This window comes from Pithys albifrons, chromosome 7, assembly GCF_047495875.1.
Source record: "Pithys albifrons albifrons isolate INPA30051 chromosome 7, PitAlb_v1, whole genome shotgun sequence".
Classification (NCBI taxonomy): Eukaryota; Metazoa; Chordata; class Aves; order Passeriformes; family Thamnophilidae; genus Pithys; species Pithys albifrons.
The window spans coordinates 2,186,128-2,209,116 of NC_092464.1; the positions used below are offsets into that span (position 1 = coordinate 2,186,128).

The following is a 22,989-nucleotide window of genomic DNA, read 5'->3' on the forward strand; positions in this document are numbered from 1 at the left end:
GGCTCGGCCAATGGGAGCGCGCGGCGGGCGCAGGCGCGGAGCGGGGTCGGTGCCGCGGTGAGGGAGGTGCGTGGGGGGCGATGGGGGGGACGTGGGGAGGGTTTGGGGGTTCGGGGGGAAATTGGGGTTTGGGGGGTTGAATTGGGGTTTGGGGCGTCCGAATTGGGGTTTGGGGCGTCCGAATTGGGGTTTGGGGCGTCCGAATTGGGATTTGGGGGGTCCGAATTTGGGCTGGGGGGCTTGAATTGGGATTTGGGGGATCCGAATTGGGGTTTGGGGGGGTTGAATTGGGATTTGGGGGGGTCCGAATTGGGGTTTGGGGGAGTTGAATTGGGATTTGGGGGGGTCCGAATTGGGGCTGGGGGGCTTGAATTGGGATTTGGGGGGTCCGAATTGGGGTTTGGGGGCTCCGAATTGGGTCTGAGGGGGTTGAATTGGGGTTTGGAGGGTCCGAATTGGGTCTGAGGGGGGTTGAATTGGGGTTTGGGACGTCCGATTTTGGGATTTGGGGGGTTGAATTCGGATTTGGGGGGGTTGAATTGGGATTTGTGGGGGTTCAGTTTGGGCGGGGGGTCTTCAGTTGGGATTTGGGGGGTTCGAATTTGGGCTGGGAGGGCTTGAATTGGGATTTGGGGTGTCCGAATTGGTGTTTGTGGGGTTTAATTTGGGCTCGGGGAGGTGGAATTGGGGTTTGGGTGGTTCAAATTTGGGATTTGGGGGGTCTGAATTGGGATTTGGGGGGTCTGAATTGGGATTTGGGGAGTTGAATTGGGGTTTGGGGGGTTTAAAGTGGGATTTGGGGGGTCTGAATTTGGGCTCGGGGGGTCCGAATTGGTATGAGGGGGGTTGAATTGGGGTTTGTGGGGGTTCAGTTTGGGCTCAGGGAGGTGGAGTTGGGGTTTGGGGGGGTTGAATTTGGGATTTGGGGGGGTTGAATTTGGGACTTGGGGGGTCCGAATTGGGGGGGTGGGGGGTGGAATTTGGGTTCGAGGGTGTTAAATTGGGGCTCGGGGGGTCCAAATTGGGATTTGGGGGGGTTGAATTTTGGATTTGGGGGGGTCCAAATTGGGATTGGGGGGGTCCGAATTGGGATTGGGGGGGTTGAATTTGGGATTGGGGGGGTTGAATTTGGGATTGGGGGGGTTGAATTTGGCATTTGGGGGGGTCCAAATTGGGATTTGGGGGGTCCGAATTGGGATTTGGGGGGGTTGAATTTGGGATTTGGGGGGTCCGAATTGGGATTTGGGGGGGTTGAATTTGGGATTTGGGGGGGTTGAATTGGGGCCGGGGGGTCCGAGTTGGGATTTGGGGGGGTCCCAGTTGGGGTTTAGGGGGTCTGAATTGGGGCTGGGGGGGCTCTGAGCAGGACTGGAATGGCTCTAGTTGGGAATGGGGGGCTCTAATTGGGAATGGGGTGCTCTAATTGGGAATGGGGTGCTCCAAACTGGGGCTGGGAGACTCTAATTAGGAATGGGGTGCTCTAATTGGGAATGGGGGGCTCTAATTGGGAATAGGGAGCTCTAAACTGGGGCTGGGAGACTCTAATTAGGAATGGGGGGGCTCTAATTGGGAATGGGGTGCTCCAAACTGGGGCTGGGAGACTCTAATTGGGGCTGGGGGGCGCTAATTGAGAATGGGGGAGCTCTAATTGAGAACGGGAGGCTTTAATTGGGGCTGGAGGGCTCTAATTGGGAACGGGGCGGGGGGGGGCTCCAAACTGGGAATGGGGGGCTCAAATTGGGAGTTGGGGGCTCTAATTGGGAACGGGGGGGCTCCAAACTGGGGCTAGGGAGCTGTAATTGGGACTGGGGGGCGCTAATTGAGAATGGGGGAGCTCTAATTGGGAATGGGGGGGCTTTAATTGGAGCTGGAGAGCTCAAACGGGGAATGGGGGGGGGGGGCTCCAAACTGGGAATGGGGGGTCTCCAAACTGGGAATGGGGGGGCTCCAAACTGGGAATGGGGGGCTCTAATTGGGAATGGGGTGCTCCAAACTGGGAATGGGGGGAAGCTCAAACTGGGAATGGGGCGGCTCCAAACGGGCTGAGGGGCTCAAACTGGGAAAGGGGGGTGGCTCAGACTGGGAATGGGGGGGGCTCCAAACGGGCTGAGGGGCTCTAATTGGGAATGGGGGGAGCTTGAACTGGGGCTGGAGTGACTTGAACTGGGGCAGGGGGAAGCTGGAACTGGGAATGGGGATCTGGTTTGTGGGGAGAAGGGATTGGGAGAGGGTTTATGGATGGAGGGAGGGAGGGATGGACTGATGGAGTGGGATGGAGGGATGGATGGAGAGATGGATGGAGAGATGGATGGACAGATGGATGGACAGATGGATGGGGGGAGGGATGGACGGACGGATGGACGGACGGATGGACGGACGGACGGACGGACGGATGGACGGATGGATGGACGGATGGACGGATGGATGGACGGACGGATGGACGGATGGATGGACGGATGGACGGACGGATGGATGGATGGATGGATGGATTGACGGATGGATGGATTGACAGATGGACGGACGGACGGATGGACGGATGGATGGATGAAAGGATGGACGGATGGATGGATGGATGGATGGATGGACAGATGGATGGATGGATGGATGGATGGATGGATGGATGGATGGATGGACGGATGGACGGACGGATGGACAGATTGATGGATGGACGGATGGACGGACGGATGGCCGGATGGATGGATGGATGGATGGATGGACAGATGGATGGATGGATGGACAGACAGATGGATGTCCAGACTGCCCCCAGGGTTTGGTTTCCTCCTCAATACTCAGGATGGGGGATCGAGGGCACCCCCAGGGAAGTCCCGGATAACACCCCTGGGGTGGGATGTGGATCTGCTGGAGGGCAGGACAAGCTCCATCCTGGGTGAGGTCCAAGGTCCCAGATCCTTCCCTTGGATCCCAACAAGCCCTTGGGACACTCCAGGCTGGGCACAGGGTGGGTGCAAAGTGGGCAAAGGACCCCCTGGGGGTGACAGTGGCTGGACATGGAGGGACAGGACAGAGGGAATGGCTTCCCACTGCCAGAGGGCAGGGATAGGTGGGATATTGGGAAGGAATTCCTGGCTGGGAGGGTGGGCAGGGATGGGGATGGATTTCCCAGAGCAGCTGTGGCTGCCCCAGCCCTGGGAGTGTCCAAGGCCAGGCTGGAGCACCCTGGGACAGTGGGAGGTGTCCCTGCTCATGGCAGGGGTGGGATGGGATGATCCTTAAGTTCCTTCCAATCCAAACCATCCTGGAATTCTGTGCTGTAGCAGGTGCCTGTTTTGTGTTTGGAGCAAGGAGGAAGTTTTTGTCCTGGGAAAAAGGAAGAGGAAGAAGGGCTGGAAATCCTTTTTCAAGATGGAGGAGTTCTGGGTTGGGATAAAGAAACATCTGGAGAGGTTTGGGGTTGGCACTGCAGGAGGAATGAGGGGAATTCTGGAGGAAAGAAGGACCCTTGAGGACTTGGAGCATCTTTTGGAGAATCCCAGAGTTGGAAATTTCATGGAAATGTGTCTTGGCTGAAACACAGGAGGGATTCACTTCACACCCTCAGGAATATTTTTATTGTTGTGCCCACAGGAGCTTCCAACTCATCATTTGGTAAATCTGGGAATAAACTTGGGAAAAGTCCAGCCATGAGGGAGGAGAGCCAGTAACAGGAAGCACAGGATGTGGCTGGGAATGTTGTGCTGATCATTCCCAAGGTGAGGGAGGACAATCCACGACTGAAACGTGGTGGACATACTGGAAGGGGATTCTCTGTGTGTGGCTAATTAGGAACACTCCCCTTTAATTAGGGAGCTCAGGGGAGGAGTCACCTCCTTTTTATAGAGCTGTGTCTCACCTGAGGAATGTCCTGCTGGAGCTGACACAGCCGGAAATCCCATCCCAGCTCCCAATCCCGGGGATTGGGGCTCTGCAGGATTTTGGGGCAGGTGTGGCCAAAGGTCCAGGTATTTCTTACAAAACTGTTGATTTATAGAAGCTTTTCTTTGCTTTGGTTTCGTGGTTTGGGTCTTTCCTTCGCTCTGGTTGGTTTGGTGTTTCTTTTTGTTCTGGTTTCACTTTGGTTTGTTTTGGTTTCTTCTTTTTGTTCTGGTTTCTTCTTTTTGTTTTGGTTTATTTGTTTTAGTTTCTTTTTGTTTGGTTTCCTTTTCTTTGGTTTCTTTTTTTTTTTGTTTCTTTTTTCTTTGGTTTCTTTTTTCTTTGGTTTCTTTTTTTTTTGTTTCTTTTTTTCTTTGGTTTCTTTTTTTCTTTGGTTTCTTTTTTTCTTTGGTTTCTTTTTTTCTTTGGTTTCTTTTTTTCTTTGGTTTCTTTTTTCCTTTGGTTTCTTTTTTTCCTTTGTTTCTTTCCTTTGTTTTTTTTCCTTTTTTTTTCCTTTGGTTTTTTTTTTCTTTGTTTTTTTTCCTTTGGCTTTTTTTTCCTTTGGTTCCTTTTTTTCCTTTGGTTCCTTTTTTTCCTTTGGTTCCTTTTTTTCCTTTGGTTCCTTTTTTTCCTTTGGTTCCTTTTTTTCCTTTGGTTCCTTTTTTTCCTTTGGTTTCTTTTTTCCTTTGGTTTCTTTTTTTGCTTTGGTTTCTTTTTTTCCTTTGTTTTTTTTTCCTTTGTTTTTTTTTCCTTTGGTTCCTTTTTTTCCTTTGGCTTTTTTTTTCCTTTGGTTCCTTTTTTTCCTTTGGTTTCTTTTTTCCTTTGGTTTCTTTTTGTTTTAGTTTTTTTTTCTTTGGTTTCTTTTTTTCCTTTGGTTTCTTTTTTCCTTTGGTTCCTTTTTTTCCTTTGGTTCCTTTTTTTCCTTTGGTTCCTTTTTTTCCTTTGGTTTCTTTTGTTTTAGTTTCTTTTTTTCTTTGGTTTCTTTTTTTTTCTTTGGTTTCTTTTTTTTTCTTTGGTTTCTTTTTTTTTTCTTTGGTTTCTTTTTTTCCTTTGATTTTTTCCTTTGTTTTTTTTCCTTTTGTTTTTTTTTTCCTTTGTTTTCTTTCCCTTTTTTTTCTTTGTTTTTTTTCCCTTTTTTTCCCTTTGTTTTTTTCCCTTTGTTTTTTTCCCTTTGTTTTTTTTTCCTTTGTTTTTTCCTTTGTTTTTTTTTCCTTTGGTTTTTTTCCCTTTGGTTTTTTTTCCTTTGGCTTTTTTTCCTTTGGTTTTTTTTCCTTTTTTTTTCCTTTGGTTTCTTTTTTTCATTTGGTTTCTTTTTTCCTTTGGTTTCTTTTTTTGTTTCGTTTCTTTTTTGTTTGGTTTCTTTTTGATTTGTTTTCTGTTTTGCCTTTTTGACATTTTTTGTTTGGGTTTTTGTGGTTTTTTGTTTCTTGGGTTTTGTTTTGGGTTTTAATTTTGATGTTTTGTCTTTTGTGGTTTTTTTTCCTTTAGTTTTTGTTTTCTTGTTTGGGTTTTTGGGGGTTTGTTTTGGGCTTTTTCTGTGTTTTGGGTTTGGGTTTGGGTTTTTCTTATTTTTATTTTTCTTTTTCCTTTTCTTTTTTCTTTTTTTCTTTTCCTTTTTTCTTCTTTTCTTTCTTCTTTTCTTTCTTCTTTTCTTTCTTCTTTTCTTTTTCCTTTTCTTTTTCCTTTTCTTTTTCCTTTTCTTTTTCCTTTTCTTTTTCCTTTTCTTTTTCCTTCACTTTTTCCTTCTCTTTTTCCTTCTCTTTTTTTTCCTTCTCTTTTTTTTCCTTCTCTTTTTTTTCCTTCTCTTTTTTTCCTTCTCTTTTTTTTCCTTCTCTTTTTTTTCTTCTCTTTTTTTTCCTTCTCTTTTTTTCCTTCTCTTTTTTTTCCTTCTCTTTTTTTTCCTTCTCTTTTTTTTCCTTCTCTTTTTTTTCCTTCTCTTTTTTTTTCCTTCTCTTTTTTTTCCTTCTCTTTTTTTTCCTTCTCTTTTTTTTCCTTCTCTCTTTTTTCCTTCTCTTTTTTTTCCTTCTCTTTTTTTCCTTCTCTTTTTTTCCTTCTCTTTTTTTTCCTTCTCTTTTTTTTCCTTCTCTTTTTTTTCCTTCTCTTTTTTTTCCTTCTCTTTTTTTTCCTTCTCTTTTTTTTCCTTCTCTTTTTTCCTTCTCTTTTTTCCTTCTCTTTTTTCCTTCTCTTTTTTTTCCTTCTCTTTTTTTTCCTTCTCTTTTTTTTCCTTCTCTTTTTTTTCCTTCTCTTTTTTTTCCTTCTCTTTTTTTTCCTTCTCTTTTTTTTCCTTCTCTTTTTTTTCCTTCTCTTTTTTTTCCTTCTCTTTTTTTTCCTTCTCTTTTTTCCTTCTCTTTTTTTTCCTTCTCTTTTTTCCTTCTCTTTTTTTTCCTTCTCTTTTTCCTTTCCTTCTCTTTTTCCTTTCCTTCTCTTTTTCCTTTCCTTCTCTTTTTCCTTTCCTTTTTTCCTTGTTTCTTTTTCTGGTTTCTCTTTTCTCTCTTCTCTTTTCTCTCTTCTCTTTTCTCTCTTCTCTTTTCTCTCTTCTCTCTTCTCTTTTCTCTCTTCTCTTTTCTCTCTTCTCTTTTCTCTCTTCTCTTTTCTCTCTTCTCTTTTCTCTCTTCTCTTTTCTCTCTTCTCTCTTCTCTTTTCTCTCTTCTCTTTTCTCTCTTCTCTTTTCTCTCTTCTCTTTTCTCTCTTCTCTTTTCTCTCTTCTCTTTTCTCTCTTCTCTTTTCTCTCTTCTCTTTTCTCTCTTCTCTTTTCTCTCTTCTCTTTTCTCTCTTCTCTCTTCTCTTTTCTCTCTTCTCTTTTCTCTCTTCTCTTTTCTCTCTTCTCTTTTCTCTCTTCTCTTTTCTCTCTTCTCTTTTCTCTCTTCTCTTTTCTCTCTTCTCTTTTCTCTCTTCTCTTTTCTCTCTTCTCTTTTCTCTCTTCTCTTTTCTCTCTTCTCTCTTCTCTCTTCTCTTTTCTCTCTTCTCTTTTCTCTCTTCTCTTTTCTCTCTTCTCTTTTCTCTCTTCTCTTTTCTCTCTTCTCTTTTCTCTCTTCTCTTTTCTCTCTTCTCTTTTCTCTCTTCTCTTTTCTCTCTTCTCTTTTCTCTCTTCTCTTTTCTCTCTTCTCTTTTCTCTCTTTTCTTCTCTTTTCCTTTTCTTTTCTTTTTTCTTTTTTCTTTTTTTCTTTGCTTTTTCCTTGCTTTTTATTTTTATTTAATTTTTATTTTCTATTCTGTTTTAATTTTAATGTTCTTTTCCTGCCTTTTCTTTGCCTGCTGTTCTAAAGGACTGAATTACTCCTATTTGTTGGATTTCTCTGTGATTTCTATGGATTTATGGAGCATTTCCCACTTCAATCTCCAGTTTTTGGGTGAATTTGGGGCTCATTTTTCCCATTCCTCCCTACAGTTAATGATGAAAATAAAATATGAAAAAGTCCCTGAGGAGAAGGTTGGAAACCCAAAGGGAAGGTTTTTATGGGATATTTATAAACTCTGACCAATCCTTCTCCCCATGGTGTGGAATTTGGAGTATATTTAATTAAAAATATAATTGGAACTGGACTTTTTAGGGGACATTAATCCTGGAGCAACCTGGGAGATCCCAGTGGGTTCTGTGGGAATTCCCACCTGGAAAAACCTGCCCTGTTTGCTCCAGGATTCCCAGACAGTTCCTGGAGGGAGCAGATTGTGATGTAATTAGGAAGTGTAATTAGTGTCAGCCTAATTGGGGATTTAGGGACTCAACTTCCCGTTGTTCCCTCCAGAGGGAACACCTTGGGCTCATGTTCTGGGATTAATCCAGGAATTATCCCATGATCCATCAAAGCCTTGGAGGAGACAAGGAGGTGGTGAGTGATTAAATCCTCGGGACAGTTTAATTGCTGTTCCCAAATTAGCTGTGGGATGTTAATTGCTCAGCAAAGAGGAGCAATGAGAGCGACTCACAGGGAGCAATCCCACCCTTGGGAACAGGAAACCTCTGGAATTGTGGGCAGGAGCCACTCCAGGGATGTTCTGTTTGACTTCCCATTCCAAAGCTCAGGTGGTTTGGAGAGAGGGAATTGCCAGCCCTTTGTTTTCTTCCTGGGGCTGCAGATTCCAGTGAGGAATTCCCATGGGATTGATGTGTCATCCAAGAGCATCTTGTGCTCCCAGGAAAACATGGACCCATCATGGACATGCTGGGATTATTTCACAGGACCAAAACTATGGATTTGGGAATTCTTTGGGCTGGTGGTTCCACCAGAAGTTTCAGGATCCACCTGGATTTGTAAGGAAGATGATTTTTCCAAGAGGGATGGGCTGAGCTGGATCAACAATCTTCAGGAATTGTCATTATTTATGGATGGGAGTTCCTGCTTTTTAATCTTTGGGAATTCTGCTCAGGATGTGCCCAGGGTTGGACTAGATGGGCTGTAAGGTCCTTCCAACCCAAACCATCCTGGATGGAATTCCATGGACTGGATGAACATTCTGGTGGGCTGTAAGGTCCTTCCAACCCAAACCATCCTGGATGGAATTCCATGGACTGGATGAACATTCTGGTGGGCTGTAAGGTCCTTCCAACCCAAACCATCCTGGATGGAATTCCATGGACTGGATGAACATTCTGGTGGGCTGTAAGGTCCTTCCAACCCAAACCATCCTGGATGGAATTCCATGGACTGGATGAACATTCTGGTGGGCTGTAAGGTCCTTCCAACCCAAACCATCCTGGATGGAATTCCATGGACTGGATGAACATTCTGGTGGGCTGTAAGGTCCTTCCAACCCAAACCATCCTGGATGGAATTCCATGGACTGGATGAACATTCTGGTGGGCTGTAAGGTCCTTCCAACCCAAACCATCCTGGATGGAATTCCATGGACTGGATGAACATTCTGGTGGGCTGTAAGGTCCTTCCAACCCAAACCATCCTGGATGGAATTCCATGGACTGGATGAACATTCTGGTGGGCTGTAAGGTCCTTCCAACCCAAACCATCCTGCATGGAATTCCATGGACTGGATGAACATTCTGGAGTGTTCCCAACATTCCTGGATGTTGGGATACCACAGTGGCAGGAGGAGGAGCAGTTACTGATGGAGGTTCCTGGAGATCCACATTAATGAGGTGGTGTTTGGGATATCCTGGATTTTCTCTAGGGAAAGCAGGAAGGATGAGCAGGAAAATGGGAATATTCCAGGATATTTTGGCAGTAATTCTTGGAATTCTGTGCTGGTGCAGATGGTGTGGCCAATAATGTTGGTGGTGTAAATGGTCCAATAATGTTTCCAGTCCTTCCCAAAGGAAATGTTTGGGTGCTTGGAAATGGTTATGGAGCAATGAATGGATTGAATTCCCAAATAATGGGGTTTTGTTTGGAAAATTCAGGTAAAGCTTTGGAGCCCTCAGAGGAGTCAGACTCATCCACATCCATCCACAATCCATCTTGGAATCCACCTGGAATCAAACTCTTCATGGGATCAATCCTTGTGCTTTAACACTAAAGATTCCTGCTTTTTTCCCCCCCCATTTTTCCTTTTATTCCAGTTTTTCCAGGCTTGGGAAGCCTTTCCCTTGGAGAGGAGCCTCAGCAGAGCGAGCCGATGAACGAGGACATCCGGATCCACAGCTGGCCTTGCTCCTACTACCTGGACTCTGGGAAGCAATGGATCCCTGGGAAGCTCTCCTTGAATCCCACTGGCATCAGATTCACAGCTGACAAGACTGGGGAGCTCCTGGTGGATCTGCCCCTTTCTGGGATCAACGAGATCAAGAAGGAATCCTCCAACCTGATCTTCAGCTCCCTCACCATCCTGGAGAAGAGCACCAAGCACTGGTTCAGTTCCCTGCAGCCCAGCAGGAATGTGGTGTTCAACATCCTGGAGCACTTCTGGAGGGAGCAGCTGCTGGAGAGCCCAGGGGCAGGAGCAGAGGGAGGAGCCCTGAGGACATCCAAGGGCAAGGAGCTGACTGGAATGTTGGCAGGATCCCAGAGGAGCTTGGAGGACACGGCCAAGGTGCTGCAGCACCAGGGGGAGCAGTTCGACAACATCATGAAGGGGCTCCACAAGATCGAGGGGGACATGGATGTGGCTGACAGGTGATGGAGCCAGGGGGGGTTCCTTGGGCCTGGAATTCCTGGGGAGGGTCCACAGGGGGGTCTGGAGGGGGTTCCTTGTGCCTGGAATTCCCGGGCAGGGGTCCACAGGGAACCAGGAGGGTCTGGGAGGGTGTTCCTTGTGCCTGGAATTCCTGGGCAGGGGCCACAGGGGGGTCTGGAGGGGCTTCCTTGGGCCTGGAATTCCTGGGGAGGGGCCACAGGAAGGTCTGGGAGGAGCTTCCTTGGGCCTGGAATTCCTGGGCAGGGTCCACAGGGGGGGTCTGGAGGGTGTTCCTTGTGCCTGAAATCCTGGGGAGGGGCCACAGGGGTCTGGAGGGGGTTCCTTGTGCCTGGAATTCCTGGGGAGGGTCCACAGAGAACCAGGGGGGTCTGGGAGGGTGTTCCTTGATCCTGGAATTCCTGGGGAGGGTCCACAGGGGGATCTGGAGGGGGTTCCTTGATCCTGGAATTCCTGAGGAGGGGCCACACAGGGTTCTGGAGGGGCTTCCTTGGGCCTGGAATTCCTTGGGAGCATCCACAGAGGGCTCAGGGAACCAGGAGGATGTGGGAGGGTGTTCCTTGATCCTGGAATTCCTGAGGAGGGTCCACAGGGGGGTCTGGGAGGGGGTTCCTTGGGCCTGGAATTCCTGGGGAGCATCCACAGGGAGCTCAGGAAACCAGGAGGATGTGGGAGAGTGTTCCTTGGGCCTGGAATTCCTGAGGAGGGGCCACACAGGGGTCTGGAGGGTGTTCCTTGTGCCTGGAATTCCTGGGGAACATCCACAGGTGGCTCGGGGAATTAGGAGGATGTGGGAGAGTGTTCCTTGATCCTGGAATTCCTGAGGAGGGGCCACAGGGGGGTCTGGAGGGGGTTTCTTGTGCCTGGAATTTCTGGAGAACGTCTGTGAGGGGTCTGGGAGGGTGTTCCTTGATCCTGGAATTCCTGGGGAGGAGCCACAGGTGGCTCAGTGAACCAGGAGGATGTGGGAGAGTGTTCCTTGTGCCTGGAATTCCTGGCGAGGGTCCACAGGGGGATTTGGGAGGGTGTTCCTTGTGCCTGGAATTCCTGGGGAAGGTCCACAGGGGGATTTGGGAGGGTGTTCCTTGTGCCTGGAATTCCTGGGCAGAGTCCACGGGGGGTCTGGGAGGGGGTTCCTTGTGGTTGGAATTCCTGGGGAGGAGCCACAGAGGGGTCTGGGAGGGGCTTCCTTGGGCCTGGAATTCCTGGGGAGGGCACCAGAGTGTGGGATTGAGGGATAAAGGAGCAGGAAGAGGCAGTGGAGGGGCTGAAGGAATGGAGGGATTGAAGGAAAGGAGTGTGGGCTGAGGAACAGACCTGGGTCAGTTGGCCTGAAAAATTCCAGTGGAAGTTCAGTTTCTTCCATCCCAACTGTGGTGAGATTTTGGGACAATTTTCCAAGTTTCTTACATCCCAACTGTGGAGAGATCCTGGGACATTTTTTCCAAGTTTCATGGTGAGATTCTGGGACAGTTTTCCAAATTTCTTCCATCCCAACTGTGGTGAGATTCTGGGACAGTTTTCCAAGTTTCTTCCATCTCAACTGTGGTGAGATCCTGGGACAGTTTTCCAGGTTTCTTCCATCCCAACTGTGGTGAGATCCTGGGACAGTTTTCCAGTGTTTTAGCTGGGGTTTGGAATGGGTGGATCCTGGGAAGGTGGGAATAGGTTTGAGGAGCAAAGTAACAGCAGGCTGGATTCAGGATTATGGAATCTCCATGTCTGAAGTGTTTGCTGGGAACTGGTGGGATCAGAGCACCTTCCCACTGGTTTTCCCTCTCATAGAATCATGGAATCGATTGGGTTGGAAGAGACCTCTGAGATCATCAAGTCCAACCCTTGATCCAACCCCACTGTGATCACCAGCCCAGGGCACTCTGTGTGCCCTGGGCTGGTGATCACAGTGGGGTTGGATCAAGACATGGTGGATTCTCACTCAGTGCCACATCCACAGAATCACAGAATCATGGAATGGATTGGGTTGGAAAAGACCTCCCAGATCATCAAGTCCAACCCTTGGTCCAACTCCAGTCCCTTTACCAGATCATGGCACTCAGTGCCACGGCCAAGCTCAGCTGAAAACCCTCCAGGGATGGGGAATCCACCCCCTCTCTGGGCAGCCCATTCCAATCCCTGAGCACTCTCTCTGCAAAGAATTTCTTCCTGATCTCCAATTTCTCCTGGCAGAGCTTGAGCCCATCGTGCCCCCTTGTCCTATTGCTGAGTGCCTGGGAGAAGAGACCAACCCCCACCTGGCCAGAACTTCCCTTCAGGCAGTTCCAGACAGTGCTGAGGTCACCTCTGAGCCTCCTCTTCTCCAGGCTGAACACCCCCAGCTCCCTCAGCCTCTCCCCACAGCACTTGTGCTCCAGTCCCTTCTCCAGCCTCGTTGCTCTTCTCACTTGGGTTGGAAGAGACCTCTGAGATCATCAAGTCCAATCCTTGATCCAACCCCACTGTGATCACCAGCCCAGGGCACGGAGTGCTCTGGGCTGGTGATCACAGTGGGGTTGGATCAAGACGTGGTGGATTCTCACTCAATGCCACATCCATAGAATGACAGAATCATAGCATGGATTGGGTTGGAAAAGACCTCCGAGATCATCAAATCCAACCCTTGGTCCAACTCCAGTTCCTTTACCAGATCATGGCACTCAGTGCCACGGCCAAGCTCAGTTCCAGGGATGGGGAATCCACCCCCTCTCCTGACCCTCTGTTCTCCCTGCCAGGTTGTTGACTGAGCTGGAATCTCCTTCCTGGTGGCCCTTCAGCACCAAGCTCTGGAAAGCCCCTCTGGAATCCAAGCCCAAGGAAGCAGCAGCTCCCGTTTCGGAGCCGAAGGACCAGGAAGGAATCCTGCTGAGGATCCCGGTGATCATCACCCACCGCACAGACTGCAGTGCCAGGCCTGGCAGGCTCACCCTGGGGGGCTCCGGGCTGGAGATCAGTGACTGCCGGGGGCAGGTGCTCCACACCTTCCAGGGCAGGGACGTGGACGACATCCGGGTGCACTCCCCGTACGAGGTGAGCGTCCGGCAGAGGTTCATCGGCAAACCCGACACCTGCTACAGGCTCCTCTCGGCCAGGATGCCACAGGCCATGCCCATCCTGGAGAGGCACTTCGGCTCCAAGATGCAGTTCCTGGAGGATGCCCTGGGGTTGGCAGCAGCCAGGAAGTCACCACAGATGGATCTGGGGAACTCCGTCTGGCAGGCAGGTATGGGACACACGGTCCTGGCAGGCAGGTATGGGACACATGGTCCTGGAAGGGAGGTGTGGGGGACACAGAGAGCCCTGGCAGGGACACAGAGAGCCCTGGCAGGTGTGGGACACACAGTCCTGGAAGGGAGATAGGGGACACACAGAGAGCCCTGGCAGGTGTGGGACACACAGTCCTGGCAGGGAGGTATGGGGGACACAGTCCTGGCAGGGAGGTATGGGGGACACACAGTCCTGGAAGGGAGGTGTGGGACACACGGTCCTGGCAGGCAGGTGTGGGACACACCGACAGTCCTGGAAGGGACACACAGAGAGTCCTGGAAGGGACACACAGAGAGTCCTGGAAGGGACACACAGAGAGTCCTGGCAGGCAGGTGTGGGACACACGGTCCTGGCAGGCTGGTAGGGGACACACAGTCCTGGAAAGGACACACAGAGAGTCCTGGCAGGTATGGGACACAGTCCTGGAAGGGAGGTGTGGGACACACAGGCCTGGCAGGCAGGTGTGGGGGACACAGAGAGCCCTGGAAGGGACACACAGGGAGTCCTGGCAGGTATGGGACACACAGAGAGTCCTGGAAGGGAGACACAAAGAGCCCTGGCAGGAAGACACACACAGGCCTGGCTGGTGTGGGACACACAGTCCTGGAAGGGACACACAGACAGTCCTGGAAGGGACACACAGAGAGTCCTGGCAGGCAGGTATGGGACACACGGTCCTGAAAGGGAGGTGTGGGACACACGGTCCTGAAAGGGAGGTGTGGGACACATGGTCCTGGCAGGCAGGTGTGGGACACACGGTCCTGAAAGGGAGGTGTGGGACACATGGTCCTGGCAGGGAGGTGTGGGACACACAGTCCTGGAAGGGAGATACACACAGTCCTGGCAGGCAGGTATGGGAGACACAGTCCTGGAAGGGAGATACACACAGTCCTGGAAGGGAGGTGTGGGACACACAGTCCCGGAAGGGACACACAGAGAGTCCTGACAGGCAGGTGTGGGACACACACAGTCCTGGAAGGGAGATGTGGGACACAGTCCTGGCAGGGAGATAGGGGACACACAGAGAGTCCTGGAAGGGACACACGGAGAGTCCTGACACAGGTGTGGGAGGCACACACACACCTGGCACAGGTGTGGGAGGCACACACAGGGCTGGCACAGGTGTGGGAGGCACACACAGTCCTGGCAGGCAGGTGTAGGAGGCACACACACGCCTGGCACAGGTGTGGGAGGCACACACACCCCTGGCACAGGTGTAGGAGGCACACACACACCTGGCACAGGTGTAGGAGGCACACACACACCTGGCACAGGTGTGGGAGGCACACACAGGGCTGGCACAGGTGTGGGAGGCACACACACCTGGCACAGATGTGGGAGGCACACACAGGCCTGGCACAGGTGTGGGAGGCACACACAGGGCTGGCACAGGTGTGGGAGGCACACACAGGCCTGGCACAGGTGTGGGAGGCACACACAGGCCTGGCACAGGTGTGGGAGGCACACACACACCTGGCACAGGTGTGGGAGGCGCACACACCCCTGGCACAGGTGTGGGAGGCACACACAGGTCTGGCACAGGTGTAGGAGGCACACACAGGGCTGGCACAGGTGTGGGAGGCACACACACCTGGCACAGATGTGGGAGGCACACACAGGCCTGGCACAGGTGTGGGAGGCACACACAGGCCTGGCACAGGTGTGGGAGGCACACACACCCCTGGCACAGGTGTGGGAGGCACACACAGGCCTGGCACAGGTGTGGGAGGCACACACACACCTGGCACAGGTGTGGGAGGCGCACACACCCCTGGCACAGGTGTGGGAGGCACACACAGGTCTGGCACAGGTGTAGGAGGCACACACACCCCTGGCACAGTTGTGGGAGGCACACACACACCTGGCACAGGTGTGGGAGGCACACACACACCTGGCACAGGTGTGGGAGGCACACACACCCCTGGCACACCTGGCACAGGGTCCTGCCAGTTAAATACAGGAAGTTTAACCCAAATATCCACTCCAGCAATTCACTAAAACATGGGATAAGATCATGTTGATTTTCAAATCCTAAAAAAAACCCCAAATTTTGGCAGTTGGGAAGTTCAGGAGTTTGAATTTGGGACATTTTAGGTCTCTGAGTTGAATCATTTAAAAAGCCCCCAGAGACTGAAATGCTTTCACAGCAATAAAATTGACATTTATTAGAAATATTAATTCTAAAATCCCAGGGTGGGTTTTTTCCTTTATTTTTTTTTGTAATCCAAGCCTGGATTCAGTTGGGATTTTAGGAATTTATTTGTGTCAACACCCCCAATCCTTTTTTTTTTCCCCCTAATTATTGGTGACAAAGGAGGAGAGCAACAAATGGATTTATTCCCAACATATTAAACCCAAACAGGAAATAAAATAAAAGACCAGATTAAGATATTTTTAAACCCCAAACTAAACTAAAGCAGGGAGAGGATTTTGAAGAATCCTCAGCTGGAAAATTCCTGTTAATTTTTTCAGGAAGGGCTTTGTTGCTGTCACAAGGTGGCACCCACGGGCTGTGTTTGACCCAGCTCTGCCCTTGGTGCTCCAGGTGGTTGGGGGAGAAGTTTCCTTCCTGCTGCTAAGTGGGAAAAATTTGGAATAAAATCCATCCTGACCCTGGACAGTTCCAGAGATGGGGCAGCCACAGCTTGTCTGGGCAATCCATGCCAGTCCCTGCCAGGCAGGAATTCCTTCCCAAAATCCCCCAGGCAGTGCTAGTGTGACCATGGAAATCCAGGCATTGAGTGCCACAGGGATCACAGTGGGGTTGGATCAAGGGTTGGATTTGATGATCTCAGAGGTCTCTTCCAACCCAACTGAGAAGAGCAACGAGGCTGGAGAAGGGACTGGATGTGGCACTGAGTGTCCTCTTAAACACCTCCAGGGATGGAGAATCCACCATGTCTTGATCCAACCATGTCTTGATCCAACCCTACTGTGATCACCAGCCCAGGGCACAGAGTGCCCTGGGCTGGTGATCACAGTGGGGTTGGATCAAGGGTTGGATTTGATGATCTCAGAGGTCTCTTCCAACCCAACTGATTCTATGATTCTCTTCTATGATTCTGTGATGGTGAACTCTCTATCCCTGGAGGTGTTTAAGATGAGACTGGACATGGCACAGAGTGCCCTGGGCTGGTGATCACAGTGGGGTTGGGTCAAGGGTTAGACTTGGTGATCTCAGAGTTCTCTTCCAACCCAACTGAGAAGAGAAGAGCAATGAGGCTGGAGAAGGGACTGGATGTGGCAATGAGAGTCCTCTTAAACACCTCCAGGGACAGAGAATCCACCATGTCTTGATCCAACCCCAGAGTGCCCTGGGCTGGTGATCACAGTGGGGTTGGATCAAGGGATGGACTTGATGATCTCGGAGGTCTTTTCCAATCCAATCCATTCTATGATTCTGTCATTCTATGGATGTGGCACTGAGGGAGAATCCACCATGTCTTGATCCAGCCCTACTGTGATGGGCTGGTGATCATAGAGGGGTGGGATCAAGGGTTGGATTTGATGATCTCAGAGGTCTCTTGCAACCCAAGTGAGAAGAGCAACGAGGCTGGAGAAGGGACTGGAGCACAAGTGCTGTGGAGAGAGGCTGAGGGAGCTGGGAGTGTTCAGCCTGGAGAAGAGGAGGCTCAGAGGTGACCTCAGCACTGTCTGGAACTGCCTGAAGGGAAGTTCTGGCCAGGTGGGGGTTGGTCTCTTCTCCCAGGCACTCAGCAACAGGACAAGGGAGCACGATGGGCTCAAGCTCTGCCAGGGGAAATTGAAGTTGGAGATCAGCAAGAAATTCTTTGCAGAGAGAGTGCTCAGGGATTGGAATGGGCTGCCCAGAGAGGGGGTGGATTCCCCATCCCTGGAGGGTTTTCAGCTGAGCTTGGCCGTGGCACTGAGTGCCATGATCTGGTAAAGGGACTGGAGTTGGACCAAGGGTTGGACTTGGTGATCTGGGAGGTCTTTTCCAACCCAATCCATTATATGATTTCAAATATGCCCCTCCCTGGCAGAGAGGTCCTGGCACACTCCTACCTTTGGCAGAAAAGATATTCCTGGGATTTCCTCAGCTCCTTGCTCGTTTGGATGTGGAATCCCATGAAAGATTCCTCCATTTCTTCTCTGCAGCCAGACTGGATGAATTCCAGGAACTGGTCATAGATGCCCTTCCACCTCTTCTCCACTGGGAAGTCCCTGAGGCCCAGCTGGCTGAGAAATGGGACATGGTATTAGGATTTGATGGGGCTCCCTTCAATGGCTTCACTTTCAAATATGGAGGATTCTCCAGAACTGCATCTGAAGAGAGGGCTGGACCTCCTCCTGGAACTCTGGAGCCTCTGGGGGGGTCACCTGGAGAAGAGAAGGCTCCAGGGACACCTGAGAGCCCCTGGCAGGGCCTGAAGGGGCTCCAGGAGAGCTGGAGAGGGACTGGGGACAAGGGAGGGAGGGACAGGACACAGGGAATGGCTTCCCACTGGCAAAGTGGAGATTTAGGTGGGATATTGGGAAGGAATTCCTGGCTGGGAGGGTGGGTAGAGACTGGGATGGATTTCCCAGAGCAGCTGTGGCTGCCCCTGAATCCCTGGGAGTGTCCAAGGCCAGGTTGGGGCAACCTGGGATGGTGGGACTCTGTGCCCTGGGCTGGTGATCACAGTAGGGTTGGACCAAGGGTTGGACTTGATGATCTGGGAGGTCTTTTCCAACCCAATCCATTCTATGGATGTGGCACTGAGGGAGAATCCACCATGTCTTGATCCAACCCCACTGTGGTCACCAGCCCAGGGCACTCTGTGCCCTGGGCTGGTGATCACAGTGGGGTTGGATCAAGGGTTGGATTTGATGATCTCAACCCAACCCATTCTCTGGTTCTCCTGCAGCCACAGGTCTCCTGGCAGGGGTGGTGCCCCCTGGAGCTCCCTCTGGAAGCCAGGAAGGGCTGGACAAGGAGCAGCTCCAGCTGCAACAGCACCAGAAGGTCTCTCAGGAAGAGGCAAAAGAGCTGAAACAGGTAAAGGTTGGGATGGATTTGCCAAGAATTTGTTTCCCTCCCTTTTTTTTCCCTTCCAAACACACATTTTGCATCATCCCAAAGTCGTTGCCAGAACAAAATATTCCTACAAATAAATGGCCGTGGGAATGTTTTAAAATTTCCTCAAGGCTGTGGTTGAAATCCCTCTTAAAATATAAAATCTGTGTTTCTTTATAACCTTTTTTTGTACCAGTCAGGGATCATCAGGAAAAGATGTGGAGTGAGAGGATTTTCCCCTCTGCTCTGCCATTCCAGGCAGGAATTGCAGCTCCACTCCAGGCACATCCACAAAACAGAATTTTGAGCCAACCCTGCAGTTTCCCAGCTAGTTTAGTTTATTTTATTTTATTTTATTTTATTTTATTTTATTTTATTTTATTTTATTTTATTTTATTTTTTAAATTTATTTTATTTTATGTTGTTTTGCTTTATTTTATTTTATATATTTTATTTCATTTTTTAGTTTTATTTCATTTTTATTTCACTTCATTTTATTTCACTTTTCCCCCCTTTTTCCCCCCTTTTTCCCCCCTTTTTCCCCCCTTTTTCCCCCCTTTTTCCCCCCTTTTTCCCCCCTTTTTCCCCCCTTTTTCCCCCCTTTTTCCCCCCTTTTTCCCGTCTTTTTTCCCCTTTTTTCCCCTTTTTTCCCCCTTTTTCCCCCCTTTTTTCCCCCTTTTTTCCCCCTTTTTTCCCCCTTTTTCCCCCTTTTTCCCCCTTTTTCCCCCTTTTTTCCCCCTTTTTCCCCCTTTTTTCCCCCCCTTTTTTCCCCCCCTTTTTTCCCCCCCTTTTTTCCCCCCCTTTCTTCCCCCCCTTTCTTCCCCCCCTTTCTTCCCCCCCTTTCTTCCCCCCCTTTCTTCCCCCCCTTTCTTCCCCCCCTTTCTTCCCCCCCTTTCTTCCCCCCCTTTCTTCCCCCCCTTTCTTCCCCCCCTTTCTTCCCCCCCTTTCTTCCCCCCCTTTCTTCCCCCCCTTTCTTCCCCCCCTTTCTTCCCCCCCTTTCTTCCCCCCCTTTCTTCCCCCCCTTTCTTCCCCCCCTTTCTTCCCCCCCTTTCTTCCCCCCCTTTCTTCCCCCCCTTTCTTCCCCCCCTTTCTTCCCCCCCTTTCTTCCCCCCCTTTCTTCCCCCCCTTTTTCCCCCCCTTTTTCCCCCCCTTTTTCCCCCCCTTTTTTCCCCCCTTCCCCCCCTTTTCCCCCCCTTTTTCCCCCCTCTTTCCCCCGCCCTCTTCCCCCCCCTTTCCCCCCCCCTTTCCCCCCCCCTTTTCCCCCCCCCTTTTTCCCCCCCCTTTTTCCCCCCTCTTTTTCCCCCCTCTTTTTTCCCCCCTCTTTTTTCCCCCCTCTTTTTTCCCCCCTCTTTTTTCCCCCCTCTTTTTTCCCCCCTCTTTTTTCCCCCCTCTTTTTTCCCCCCTCTTTTTTCCCCCCTCTTTTTTCCCCCCTCTTTTTTCCCCCCTCTTTTTTCCCCCCTCTTTTTTCCCCCCCTCTTTTTCCCCCCCTCTTTTTCCCCCCCTCTTTTTCCCAACTTTTTTGCCCCCCCCCCTTTTTTGGTCCCCCCCCTTTTTTTTATCCCCCCCCTTTGTTTCTTCCCCCCTTTTTTCTTCCCCCCTTTTTCCCGCCCCTTCCTATCTTGGAGGGGCTCCCACCTCCTGCTTGGCTTTGGGGACCAGACCCAGGGTCCTGTCTTGGGTTTCCATCCAAATTCCCTCCTGGCACAGGAGGCAGAGCGGTGGCACCGCTGGAGAAGTGGGAACAGCACCTTTGGCTTTGGAAAATCAGTGGCCAACCTTGGCCAAACTTCCCATTCCCGAGTTGGAAAAGCATCTGAACCATTTGTGGTGCCTTTGGATGGAGCAGCAACACTTGGGCTGGAGGTGCTGAAGGTCAAAGGGGGGAGAGTTTATTGCCTTTAATTAATTCTCTTAAGCCAAGAGAATTAACAGATCAAAGTGGGGTGTGAATGACCCAATTAACCCCCTAATTAAGCCCCAAATGAAACCCCTGGGCCATCACCCCCTGGGTTTCCAGCAGAGCCTCCTTGGCAGGTGACCAGAACAGGGCCCTGGAGCTCCTGAGTTGGTGCTTCCAAAGCTTTCCTGTTCCCAACTGTTGTGTCTTTTCCTGGGAGTTCTCCAGGGCATGCAAAGCCCGGCAGGAAGGAGCTGGTTGGAAACTCCCCCTGGTTTTCAAGGCAGGGATTTGCTGGTACATGAGATGTCTCAGAGAGGTGGGCAGGGAGGAATCCCTGATGGATTCCTGTATCCTCCTCTCACCTCCATGGAATGAGGGACCCTTCTGGGAGTGTCCCAGCTTGGAGCACCCTGGGACAGTGGAAGGTGTCCCTGCCCATGGCAGGGAGAGGAATGAGATGATCCTTAAAGTCCCTCCAACCCAACCCACGGCATTTAAAGCCCTGGAGTGCCTCATTCCCACCGTTCCGTGCCCTTTCCCAAAGCTCCCTGTGATCCCTCTGTCCCTTCTCTCCCGCAGATCCTGCAGAAGCTGAAGGGCCTTGCCCTGGAGACGGAGGCTGAGCTGGAGCGACAGGACGAGGCCCTGGAGTCCATCAGCAGCTCCGTGGACAGGGCCACGCTCACCATCGACCGGCACAACCGGCGCATCCGGCGCCTCACGTAGCCCTGGGGCGGGAATGGGCACGGGAAGGGCACGGGAAGGGCACGGGAAGGGCACGGGAAGGGAGTGGAGCCACCCACCCTGCCCTGCCACGGCCACTGAGGGTGCTGGGACATGTCACTGCCACACAGCAGGTCCGGAGGGACTGGAAGCGTTTCCAAGATGTTCCAGGATGGCTTGGACTTCCAGGATAGCTTGGAATTCCAGGATGGCTTTGACTTCCAGGATGGCTTGGAATTTCAGGATGGCTTTGACTTCCAGGATAGCTTGGAATTCCAGGATGGCTTTCATTTCCAGGATGGCTTGGACTTCCAGGATGGTTTTGATTTCCAGGATGGCTTGGAATTCCAGGATGGCTTGGAATTCCAGAATGACTGGGAATTCCAGGATGGCTTTGACTTCCAGGATGACTTGGAATTCCAGGATGGCTTGGACTTCCAGGATAGCTTGGACTTCCAGGATAGCTTGGACTTCCAGGATGGCTTGGAATTCCAGGACGGCTTGGAATTCCAGGATGGCTTGGAATTCCAGCGCTGGTTGCGGCTCCTTCCCTAAAGAAAAGGTGGAAAATAGGGAGGGGTGGGACAGACCTGCCCCAGCTTGGATGTGCTCTGTCATTTTGCTGCTTTTCTCCGTGGAAGGAGCTGCATTTGACACTAATTTAGTTCATTAACACCCAATTAATTCCCTCTGGAGGTGCTTTAAATTCCTTCCTGGCTGAATTAAAGCCCAAATGTCCAAAGCAAGTCACAGGTTTGGGTCAATTAATGCCCAGGTGGGGAAATGGTGGGGACAAAACCCTCGTGTTTGCTGAGCAGACAGTTGGGATTCTGCTCTTGATGCACCCAGCAATTAATTGATTAATCAATTAATTAATTAATCCTTCTAATGCACCCAGGAATTAATTGAGTAATCCTCCTCTTAATGCACCCAGGAATTAATTGATTGATCCTGCTCTTATTGCACTCAGGAATTAATTTATTAATCCTGCTCTTAATGCACCCAGGAATTAATAGATTAATCCTACTTGTAATGCACCCAGGAATTAATTGATTAATTAATTAATTAATTAATCAATCAATCCTTCTAATGCAGCCAGGGATTAATTTATTAATCCTGCTCTTATTGCACCCAAGAATTAATTTATTAATTCTGCTTCTATTGCACCCAGGAATTAATTGATTAATCAATTAATTAATTAGTCCTTCTAATGCACCCAGGAATTAATTGAGTTATTAATCAATGGATTAATTAATCCTTCTAATGCACCCAGGAATTAATTGATTAATCCTACTTTTAATGCACCCAGGAATTAATTTATTAATTAATCAGTTAATTAATTAATCCTTCTACTGCACCCAGGAATTAATTTATTAATCCTTCTTTTAATGCACCCAGTAATTAATTTATTCATCCTGCTTCTAATGCACCCAGGAATTATTCGATTAATTAATTAATCCTTCTAATGCACCCAGGAATTAATTTATTAATCCTTCTTCTAATGCAGGCAGGAATTAATTTACTAATTCTGCTTCTATTGCACTAAGGAATGAATTGATTAATTAATCAATTACTTAATCCTTCTAATGCACCCAGGAATTAATTGATTAATCCTACTTTTAATGCACCCAGTAATTAATTTATTCATCCTGCTTGTAATGCACCCAGGAATTAATTTATTAATTCTGCATCTAATGCACCCAGGAATTAATTGATTAATCAATTAATTAATTAATCCTTCTAATGCACCCAGTAATTAATTTATTCATCCTGCTTCTAATGCACCCAGGAATTAATTTATTAATTCTGCATCTAATGCACCCAGGAATTAATTGATTAATCAATTAATTAATTAATCCTTCTAATGCACCAAGCAATTAAATGATTAATCTGCTTCTAATGCACCCAGGAATTGATTAATTAATTAATTAAATAATCCTCCTAATGTGCCCAGGAATAAATTGATTAATTAATTAATTAATTACTCCTTCTAATGCACCCAGGAAGTAATTTATTAATCCTACTTTTAATGCACCCAGCGATTAATTTATTAATTCTGCTTTTAATGCACCCAGGAATTAATTGGTTAATCAATTAATTAATCCTTCTAATGCACCCAAGAATTAATTGA

The 22,989-nt window shown here is 49.4% G+C and overlaps 1 protein-coding gene across 6 annotated transcripts; it reads left to right on the forward strand.

The window, feature by feature from the left end:
- The first annotated feature begins 30 nt into the window (after window positions 1-30).
- SNAP47 (synaptosome associated protein 47) lies at window positions 31-22,989 on the forward strand. Of its 6 annotated transcripts, none has more exons than XM_071560000.1 (6): window positions 2,831-2,887; window positions 3,586-3,710; window positions 9,386-9,938; window positions 12,687-13,174; window positions 18,087-18,217; window positions 20,715-22,989. In XM_071560000.1, exons 3-6 carry the CDS (start codon window positions 9,442-9,444, stop codon window positions 20,859-20,861), a joined length of 1,263 nt encoding a protein of 420 aa, XP_071416101.1. In that variant the 5' UTR covers window positions 2,831-2,887; window positions 3,586-3,710; window positions 9,386-9,441; the 3' UTR covers window positions 20,862-22,989. The 6 variants fall into 6 exon arrangements, with proteins under 6 accessions (XP_071416102.1, XP_071416097.1, XP_071416098.1 ...); XM_071559998.1 differs by lacking the exon at window positions 2,831-2,887 and adding an exon at window positions 2,891-2,959; XM_071560001.1 differs by lacking the exons at window positions 2,831-2,887; window positions 3,586-3,710 and adding an exon at window positions 31-66.